Source organism: Lycium barbarum, unplaced genomic scaffold (assembly GCF_019175385.1).
Source record: "Lycium barbarum isolate Lr01 unplaced genomic scaffold, ASM1917538v2 unchr_scaffold_21, whole genome shotgun sequence".
NCBI lineage: Eukaryota > Viridiplantae > Streptophyta > Magnoliopsida > Solanales > Solanaceae > Lycium > Lycium barbarum.
Window position 1 is genome coordinate 6,488 of NW_026843475.1, and position 11,014 is coordinate 17,501.

General features: G+C 45.6%; 1 protein-coding gene across 1 annotated transcript; it reads right to left on the minus strand.

The window, feature by feature from the left end:
• Positions 1-1,066: 1,066 nt before the first annotated feature.
• LOC132625657 (uncharacterized) lies at positions 1,067-9,577 on the minus strand. The gene is made up of 3 exons (XM_060340268.1): positions 9,470-9,577; positions 7,360-8,787; positions 1,067-1,419 (listed from the first exon to the last, which is right to left on the minus strand). Exons 2-3 carry the CDS (start codon positions 8,783-8,785, stop codon positions 1,391-1,393), a joined length of 1,455 nt encoding a protein of 484 aa, XP_060196251.1. The 5' UTR covers positions 8,786-8,787; positions 9,470-9,577; the 3' UTR covers positions 1,067-1,390.
• Between the last annotated feature and the right edge of the window lie 1,437 nt (positions 9,578-11,014).

Sequence of the window (11,014 nt, forward strand, 5' to 3'; positions counted from 1 at the left end):
TCTTCTGGTCACGGGTTAATATGCATATATGAAAATGAATGCAACGCATAAATGTGAACTAACATAATCATGATACACAACTCAGGATCCATGAACAGAAACGACAATCATAAGAGGGGTACAGGAACATCAAAGACTAAAGTACTCCTAGTGCTTCTAAGAGTAGAGTAATATGGAAGATCGTTTACTCGTTGTTCGCTCATGTCATAGGATCATGCCAAAAAGAAAGAAAGGCTAAGCCTTAACATACCTGGAAGATAATTTCTCGACTTCCCAACTTACTGCAGGTCTCGCAATCTCCATATAAAAGCAGTTTCACTATTATTAGGCTTATTGTCATATATTTGTTTTAAGCCATCAAATAAAATCCCTTTTAGAATCTGCCGAAATTCGGGCAGCATCGCCCTTGTTTATATCCCTAGCCCGAAATCTCAATACAAAAAAAACAACTGCTACAATAGCACCAACATCAACTACATCATCATCAATACCAAAATATTCCATAAAACATACCACCAGATGATCAGGTGGTAATGCGTAAATAACGCCTCACCCTTTCCCTATACACCATATATATATATATATATATATATATGTATATATACATAATATACGCGTATATAACGTCTTCTGGTCACGGGTCAATATGCATATATGTAAATGAATGCAACGCATAAATGTGAACTAACATAATCATGATACACAACTCAGGATCCATGAACAGAAGGGACAATCATAAGAGGGGTACAGGAACATCAAAGACTAAAGTACTCCTAGTGCTTCTAAGAGTAGAGTAATATGGAAGCTCGTTTACTCGTTGTTCGCTCATGTCATAGGATCATGCCAAAAAGAAAGTGTCACGACCCAGCCCCGTGGGCCGCGACTGGCGCCCTACTTGGGCACCCAGACCTGGTCACATATTCCAGTTACATACAAACGATTAGCCAAAGCCAGTAAGGCTACATAAACAGACTTGGACCATTTCCAGGAAAATTTCGGCAGAGTTTCCTCTGTTTTACGGACTACCCAGTATATCCTGCACGCAGAAAATACCAACAAAAGCCACTCAGGGCTAACAGGACAATATATATACATATATCAAACGCGGACTGGCCGCCTCGGCGTATAGAATCGCCTAATCAAAACATGCGGACTGGCCGCCTCAGTATATGAGAATCGCACAACGACATGTTCACATAACCATACCTAAGGACCATAACCCACAACCCTGTCCACAGACCTCTAACAGACCGACAGAATCATATGGCGGGACAGGGCCCCGCCGTACCCAAACAGCCAAATATACAAAATATATACAGCAACAGATGTCTATACCAGAAGTGGACTCCGGATCAAGTAGGAGTACTCCGAGATAGCAGAAAAGTGGAGCCTACAATGGGGGATCACCAATGTCTGTACCTGCGGGCATAAAACGCAGCCCCCCGCAGAAAAGGGGGGTCAGTACGAAATATGTACTGAGTATGTACAGCACGGAGTACAGAAATATGGATCAAAACTGATAGCAAACCATACAGTAAAGTGGAGTATAAACCGATACATCAAAATCAGTTTCAAAATCACATACATATACGTAATGCAAATGAAATCATGCAAACGTTACAGAACGTGGTCGCCACTCCGACGCAGGCGCCACACACAGCATAACACCAGAAGGTTTCAAATCTCCGTACATCCCCGAACACAAACATAATCATAGGTGAGCGTATTGCATCACGAGCCATATCACAGCATAACTCCAAACGGTCCTGGCCCTATGGCGAAGCCTCGGGAACCGTAGCACAGCATACGACCGAATTATCACAAAGCGCACGAATCAAAACCGGCCCGGGAACCGGTGAACGAAGTCATAACAAGGCACGAGCGGAGTCGTGAGCGGACAATGCAAATCATATTTCAAAATAGTCTTTCAAAACATGCTAGTCTCATAAATTATTTCATAATACAAAATAATCGCATACTTAGTCAATATAAAGTTCCATTTCACGAAACATTTCCAAGGTAGTACGTATAGCTCAAAACGTAACTTAACATATCGTAACATTCAAAATACATCCCGTAGGAGGAAGTTCCAAAATCGAAAGTGCTATTCCAAACGTTATTCAAAGGACAGCCCAATGAGACACATAGGGCGTCTCGGGGTTAGCGGGCCCACCTCGAGTCAAGTGAGGTGACGAACATATTTTTACGAACATTCATATGTCAGGGGTCATACATAATCATTACTAGGTTACCCGACCACATTTCGATAGGTTGGAGGCGAATGGTGGCATTCTAGCCAAAATAGAGCCCTTAGGCTTCAATTGAATTGAATGAATAGTAACTTTTCTGTGGATCGGGTTTCGAGGAACAAAAATGATCCGGAGGGTCTCATATTCGACTAACATACTAGGATATGCCAAATGAAGGAGTGGGAAGCTTTACATACCTCACAGACGTCGTAAGCCCTTCCAAAAGTCCAGTCCCGTTTCGTCAAAAATCTGCAAATGGTCAAAGTTACCAATTGAGATTCTTAGGCTTAAAATTTCCATTAACTTGATTTTTGTCTACCGAAATTTCGGCAGCATTTCCCCTATAAATCTAACACCCCCGAGACTTAGCTCGGCTCAAAATACACCAACTACAACAACCCAAACGTCACAGCAACGCAACTACAATTTAAAGCATTCTAGTTTCAAGATTCTACCTTAATACACAAGTCGACAATTTTCATTCAAATTTCACAATTTCTAAACTTATGTCTACATTATGGTATTCATTCACTCACTTAAAATTATTCAATCACATTCCAACTACAATCCAAGCCATACACCAAAAAATTGCTCCAAGACCCACAACTTCCCCATAACCATCGAAACTCACAACAAACGTTCTAACTTGTGTCATTTCATTCCGAATTCATTAATATCAACCATAAATCATATTTAAAGCCTTTAGCATCAAAGATATACAATGATATACACAGTTATACCGAAGGTATACACTTTCCGATAACGTCCAAAACCATTTCCCAACGCCACTTTAGTTCATCAATCGATTATTTATGACATAAAAGTCACGACGACGCATTAAGCAGACTAAGCAAGATCAATTCACATTTATTTCCTCTTCTTAAGGGCACACGGCCACCACACCAATCACACACACACACACGGCTTCATACACACCATCAAACAACGGAATTCTCGTCTATTACCAATCCTTAACACATTTATGTCAATTCCATAACATTAAAAGGGCCAAATTCTTACCTTTCCTTGAAATTTCAATTCGCCGCACACGTCGCTCTTTCGCCAAACCAATTATATCAAATTGGAGAGCGTCTCGAACTTACTACGAATATGAGAGAAACAAGATTTTTAGATTAAACACAAGGCAAGAAAAAAAAATTGAAGGAGGGGAAAGGGGTTCGGCCGAGAGGGAGTATTATGATTTCTTGGAAATTTTGATCTTGTTTTCTAGAAAATCCCAAGCATTTGCATCATATATATCCACTTAATAGTCATGTGCATAGCACATGACATAAACTAATGGATTTGGGCTTTGCCATGGCCGGCCCTCACTTGATTTTTGGGCCTTGTTTTTGCATTGAATTATCTTGGGCCCAATTCTTAAAATGCCCCGTTTTGAAATTCCCGAAACTAATTTACGGAGTTCCAAATTTATCCTTGGCCCTTCCCGAGGTTTTAGCATTTAAAGATTCCACAACCAACATAGCCATATTCACAAAAATTAAATTAGGTCCTTCTAACACCCGAGTCATAATTATTTCACGATTTTTAATTATACGAAAACGCGGGATATAACATTCTCCCCCCCTTAAGAACATTCGTCCCCGAATGTTAAACAATTCTTACGAAGGCTCACAAACATAACGGGAAAACCATCTTTATATAGCACAAATGGTCCATCCGTTCATTAATATAACAAATTCAAAAGTTTACATTACAAGAGGCGTAGGGAATAAATGGGGGTATTTCTTCTTCATCTCATCCTCCGCCTCCCAAGTCATCTCCTCCCGATTATTGTTGCGCCACAGGACTTTGACAGAAGGCACCTCCTTAGTGCGCAACCTCCTCACCTGACGATCCAGGATAGATACAGGCTGCTCGTCATAAGACAATTGCTCCGTCACCTGAAGATCATCTACTGGGAATATCCTGGAAGGATCACCAATACATTTCCGCAGCATAGACACATGAAATACCGGGTGTACGGCCTCCAAGTCGGATGGTAAGTCTAGCTCATAGGCGACCTCGCCTATCTTTCGAACAATCTGATACGGCCCAATGTACCGGGGGCTCAACTTACCCTTCCTACCGAACCTCATAACACCCTTCATGGGCGATACCTTCAGGAATACCCAGTCGCCAATCTGGAACTCTAACGGTCGACGTCGTCTATCTGCATAAGCTTTCTGTCGACTCTGAGCAGCCAATAGTCGTTCCCGAATAAGTTTTACCTTATCTACAGCTTCCTGGATCACATCAGGCCCAATCAGCTTAGTCTCGCCGACGTCAAACCAGCCAATGGGAGACCTGCATCTCCTGCCATAGAGGGCCTCGTACGGAGCCATCTGAATACTGGAATGATAACTGTTATTATAAGCGAACTCAATAAGCGGCAAATGATCATCCCAGCTGCCCCTGAAATCAATAACGCAGGCCCGTAACATATCCTCGAGCGTCTGAATAGTGCGCTCGGCCTGCCCGTCGGACTGAGGGTGAAAAGCTGTACTAAGACTCACCTGAGTCCCTAGTCCCTCCTGAAATGACCTCCAGAAATTTGCTGTAAACTGGGCACCTCGGTCAGTAATAATAGATATAGGGACTCCGTGAAGTCTGACTATCTCTCTGATATATAATCTGGCATAGTCCTCAGCCGAATAAGTAGTCCGAACCGGGAGGAAATGGGCCGATTTCGTCAGCCTGTCAACAATAACCCAAATAGAATCATACCTGCGTGGAGTACGCGGTAACCCAACGACGAAATCCATATTAATCAACTCCCATTTCCAGGCTGGAATTTCCATCTCCTGTAACAATCCACCGGGCTTCTGATGCTCGATCTTAACTTGCTGGCAGTTCGGGCACTGACTAACAAACTCAGCAATATCTTTCTTCATGCCGTCCCACCAATACAAACACCTGAGGTCCCGATACATTTTTGTGGAACCAGGATGAACAGAATACCGTGCATTATGGGCCTCGCCCATAATCTGCCGCCGTAAGCCCGCAACGTCCGGTACACAGAATCTGCCGTCATATAATAATACTCCGTCAGGCGAGATCTCAAACTGAGTCTTGGCTCTATTAAGAGCCACATCTCTGTACTGAATCAAAAGAGGATCCTCAAATTGGCGCTGCTTTACCTCCTGAATAATAGATGACTCGGCAACTGGACGAACAGAAATCCCAGAATCTCCAGAATCTGCCAAACGAACAACAAGGCTGGCCAGCTGATGAATATCACGAACCAAGTCTTTCTTACCAGACGGTACATCAGCCAAGCTGCCCATAGACTTGCGGCTAAGCGCATCTGCTACTACATTGGCTTTCCCCGGATGGTACAGAATATCAACGTCGTAATCCTTTAGTAGCTCCAACCATCTCCGCTGCCGTAAATTTAGCTCCTTCTGCTTAAAAATATACTGGAGACTCTTATGGTCCGTATAGATATCAACATGGACCCCATATAAATAATGCCGCCAAATCTTCAAAGCATGAATCACTGCGGCCAACTCAAGGTCATGAGTGGGATAGTTCCTCTCGTGCGGTCTGACCTGCCGGGAAGCATAGGCTATGACTCGACCGTGCTGCATCAATACACAACCTACCCCAATACCAGAGGCGTCACAATAAACAACATACCCATCAGATCCCTCTGGAAGAGCCAAAACTGGAGCTGTAATCAATTTTTCTTTCAGCATCTGAAAGCTGCGCTCACAGGCATCTGTCCACTGGAACTTTGCTGCTTTCTGGGTGAGCCTCGTCAGTGGTGCTGCAATAGAAGAAAAATCCTCCACGAACCTGCGATAATACCCAGCCAATCCCAGAAAACTGCGCACCTCTGTCGGTGTAGTAGGCCTGGGCCAATTCTGTACAGCCTCTATCTTCTGCGTATCGACCCGAATACCATCTGCGCTGACAATATGGCCCAAGAATGCCACAGAAGTTAACCAGAATTCACATTTGGAGAATTTAGCGTATAACTGCTGTTGACGGAGAATACCAAGCACCGTCCTCAGATGATCTGAATGCTCCTCGGCTGATCGCGAGTAAATCAGAATGTCATCAATAAACACAATAACGAACATATCCAGAAAAGGCCGAAATACCCGATTCATCAGATCCATAAATACCGCTGGAGCATTAGTCAGCCCGAAAGACATAACTCTGAACTCATAATGCCCGTACCGGGTCCTGAAAGCAGTCTTCGGGATATCTGACTCCCGCACTCGCACCTGATGATAGCTTGAGCGCAAATCTATCTTTGAAAAATGTCTGGCTCCCTGCAACTGATCAAACAAATCATCGATCCGGGGAAGGGGATATTTATTCTTTATAGTCACCTTATTTAGCTGCCGGTAATCAATACACATCCGTAGTGACCCATCTTTCTTTCTGACAAACAATACCGGTGCTCCCCAGGGTGATGTGCTGGGTCTAATAAAGCCCTTATCCAGCAAATCTTTCAGCTGCTCTTTCAACTCCTTCAACTCGGCTGGTGCCATCCTGTACGGAGGAATAGATATAGGCTGCGTATCCGGCATCAACTCTATAGCGAAATCGATCTCCCGCTCAGGCGGAAGGCCAGGAAGCTCGTCAGGAAAAACATCTGGAAACTCACTGACGACCGGAACAGACTGAAGGGTAGGTACCTCAGCTGCAGTATCGTGCACACGAACCAAATGATAGATATACCCCTTCTGGATCATCTTCTTAGCCTTGAGGTATGAAATAAACTTACCCCTCGGCGATGCTGTAGATCCGAACCACTCTATAACTGGTTCCCCTGGAAACTGAAAACGGACTACCTTTTTCTGGCAGTCAACATTAGCATAACAGGAAGCTAACCAGTCCATACCCATAATAACATCAAACTCGAGCATGTCTAACTCTACCAAATCAGCCTTAGTGCTACGATCATATATAGTCACAGGACAATCCCTATAAACCTGCCTCGCTATAACATAATCCCCAACTGGCGTAGCTACCTCAAATGGCTCTATAGGCTCAGACACTACTCCAATTTTACTAGCTACGAGCGGGGAAATATATGATAAGGTAGAACCAGGGTCAATCAATGCATATACAGATCTGGAGAAAACCAGCAATGTACCTGTGACGACGTTTGGCGAAGCCTCCTGATCCTGGCGGCTGGCCAAAGCATATATGCGGTTCGAAGGACCGCTAGAACCTGCAACGCCACCGCGGCCTCGACCGCGTCCCGCCGATGTCGGCACACCTCGCCCTGCAGGGCGTGCAACAGATGGAGCAGATGATGAACCGGCGGCTGACCCTGTCGGCTGAGCCACACTACCGGAACCGCTGGCCAACGGACAATCTCTCATAAAATGGCCCTGACCGCCGCACGTAAAACAAGCTCCTGTAGCTCGATAACACTCCCCTGGATGAGACTTCCCGCAATGAGAACAACGGGGCCTAGGTGGTCTGGGCTGGCTGGGGCCTCTGGACACCTGTGGACCTGCCGCTCTGGAGCCCTGACCGGCCCCAGACGGTCCCGCACTATCAAATCTCCGACCGCCTGACTGAGTACTCTGGCCGGGTGGAGGTAGCTGTCTGCCTGACTGCCGCTGCTGAGGCTGTCCGCCTCGAGAATCCCCGGAATAACCTGCGAACCTAGCCCTCTTGGGCGGCCTCCTGTCACGATCTCTAGTGGACTGATCTGCTCGGTACCTGTCCTCCATCCCCTGAGCATACGCCTGTAATCTGGCGATATCCATATCTGTCCGTGATGCCATCGACATACAGGACTCAACTAAGTAACGGTCCAGCCCGATCACATATCGGTGCATCCGGTCAGCCATCTCTGCCACTATAGCCGGAGCATATCGGGCCAGTGAATCAAACTCCAGGTTATACTCACGAACACTCCGGCCCCTCTGTCGAATCTGCAAAAACCTGTCCACTCTCGCCCTCCGCAACTCTGGAGGCAAAAAGTGGCTGAGAAAAGCAGCCTCAAACTCGTCCCAAGTGGCTGGGGAAGCACCCCGGCCTCTAGCTAGCTCCCAAGACTCGTACCAGTGAGCAGCAACATCCCGTAGCCTGTGCGAAGCCAGCTCAACAGACTCGGTCTCTGAAGCCCTGACCAAATCTACTGAGCGTCGCATCCCCCTAATAAAGTCATGAGGGTCCTCGTCGGGCTTAGACCCGGAAAACTCTGGAGGGCCACATAATAAGAACTCCCGAACCCTCAGGCTGTCCCGCCTGCCATCATCATCATCCCTCCGGCCGTGTCTCTGAGCCTGTCCCGCTACCAGGGTAGTCAGTAACTGCACAGCCTCTGTCAATGTCCTGTCATCCGCCCCTGACTGAGGAGCTGGAGCTGCGGGCGCTGGAGTCGCTGGAGCTGCTGAGGGACCTGCTCCAGGCTCTGCCGGTGGTGTAATGGATCCCTCTGACTGAAGTGTAATACCGGGCATAGTCTGAGCTCGAGCTCGGGTAACGGTGACTCTCGGTGCCCGACTAGTCTCTGCCACTTTCGCCTTGCCCTTCTGGGCCGCCGTTGCCTTTTTCGGAGGCATCACTGCAAACATAACAACGAATTAGATCAGAATCACCCTAATAGCACAGCTCTATCGCACGATCTAAGATTTCGAATGAAAGTAACATTCTAAATCTCCTGTAGCCTCCCGTTTATAGATGTGGTGCACAACACACCGATAAACAAGACTCTACTAGACACGATCTGTGGACACTCCGAGGACAAACCGCTCTGATACCACTTTTGTCACGACCCAGCCCCGTGGGCCGCGACTGGCGCCCTACTTGGGCACCCAGACCTGGTCACATATTCCAGTTACATACAAACGATTAGCCAAAGCCAGTAAGGCTACATAAACAGACTTGGACCATTTCCAGGAAAATTTCGGCAGAGTTTCCTCTGTTTTACGGACTACCCAGTATATCCTGCACGCAGAAAATACCAACAAAAGCCACTCAGGGCTAACAGGACAATATATATACATATATCAAACGCGGACTGGCCGCCTCGGCGTATAGAATCGCCTAATCAAAACATGCGGATTGGCCGCCTCAGTATATGAGAATCGCACAACGACATGTTCACATAACCATACCTAAGGACCATAACCCACAACCCTGTCCACAGACCTCTAACAGACCGACAGAATCATATGGCGGGACAGGGCCCCGCCGTACCCAAACAGCCAAATATACAAAATATATACAGCAACAGATGTCTATACCAGAAGTGGACTCCGGATCAAGTAGGAGTACTCCGAGATAGCAGAAAAGTGGAGCCTACAATGGGGGATCACCAATGTCTGTACCTGCGGGCATAAAACGCAGCCCCCCGCAGAAAAGGGGGGTCAGTACGAAATATGTACTGAGTATGTACAGCACGGAGTACAGAAATATGGATCAAAACTGATAGCAAACCATACAGTAAAGTGGAGTATAAACCGATACATCAAAATCAGTTTCAAAATCACATACATATACGTAATGCAAATGAAATCATGCAAACGTTACAGAACGTGGTCGCCACTCCGACGCAGGCGCCACACACAGCATAACACCAGAAGGTTTCAAATCTCCGTACATCCCCGAACACAAACATAATCATAGGTGAGCGTATTGCATCACGAGCCATATCACAGCATAACTCCAAACGGTCCTGGCCCTATGGCGAAGCCTCGGGAACCGTAGCACAGCATACGACCGAATTATCACAAAGCGCACGAATCAAAACCGGCCCGGGAACCGGTGAACGAAGTCATAACAAGGCACGAGCGGAGTCGTGAGCGGACAATGCAAATCATATTTCAAAATAGTCTTTCAAAACATGCTAGTCTCATAAATTATTTCATAATACAAAATAATCGCATACTTAGTCAATATAAAGTTCCATTTCACGAAACATTTCCAAGGTAGTACGTATAGCTCAAAACGTAACTTAACATATCGTAACATTCAAAATACATCCCGTAGGAGGAAGTTCCAAAATCGAAAGTGCTATTCCAAACGTTATTCAAAGGACAGCCCAATGAGACACATAGGGCGTCTCGGGGTTAGCGGGCCCACCTCGAGTCAAGTGAGGTGACGAACATATTTTTACGAACATTCATATGCCAGGGGTCATACATAATCATTACTAGGTTACCCGACCACATTTCGATAGGTTGGAGGCGAATGGTGGCATTCTAGCCAAAATAGAGCCCTTAGGCTTCAATTGAATTGAATGAATAGTAACTTTTCTGTGGATCGGGTTTCGAGGAACAAAAATGATCCGGAGGGTCTCATATTCGACTAACATACTAGGATATGCCAAATGAAGGAGTGGGAAGCTTTACATACCTCACAGACGTCGTAAGCCCTTCCAAAAGTCCAGTCCCGTTTCGTCAAAAATCTGCAAATGGTCAAAGTTACCAATTGAGATTCTTAGGCTTAAAATTTCCATTAACTTGATTTTTGTCTACCGAAATTTCGGCAGCATTTCCCCTATAAATCTAACACCCCCGAGACTTAGCTCGGCTCAAAATACACCAACTACAACAACCCAAACGTCACAGCATTCTACAATTTAAAGCATTCTAGTTTCAAGATTCTACCTTAATACACAAGTCGACAATTTTCATTCAAATTTCACAATTTCTAAACTTATGTCTACATTATGGTATTCATTCACTCACTTAAAATTATTCAATCACATTCCAACTACAATCCAAGCCATACACCAAAAAATTGCTCCAAGACCCACAACTTCCCCATAACCATCGAAACTCACAACA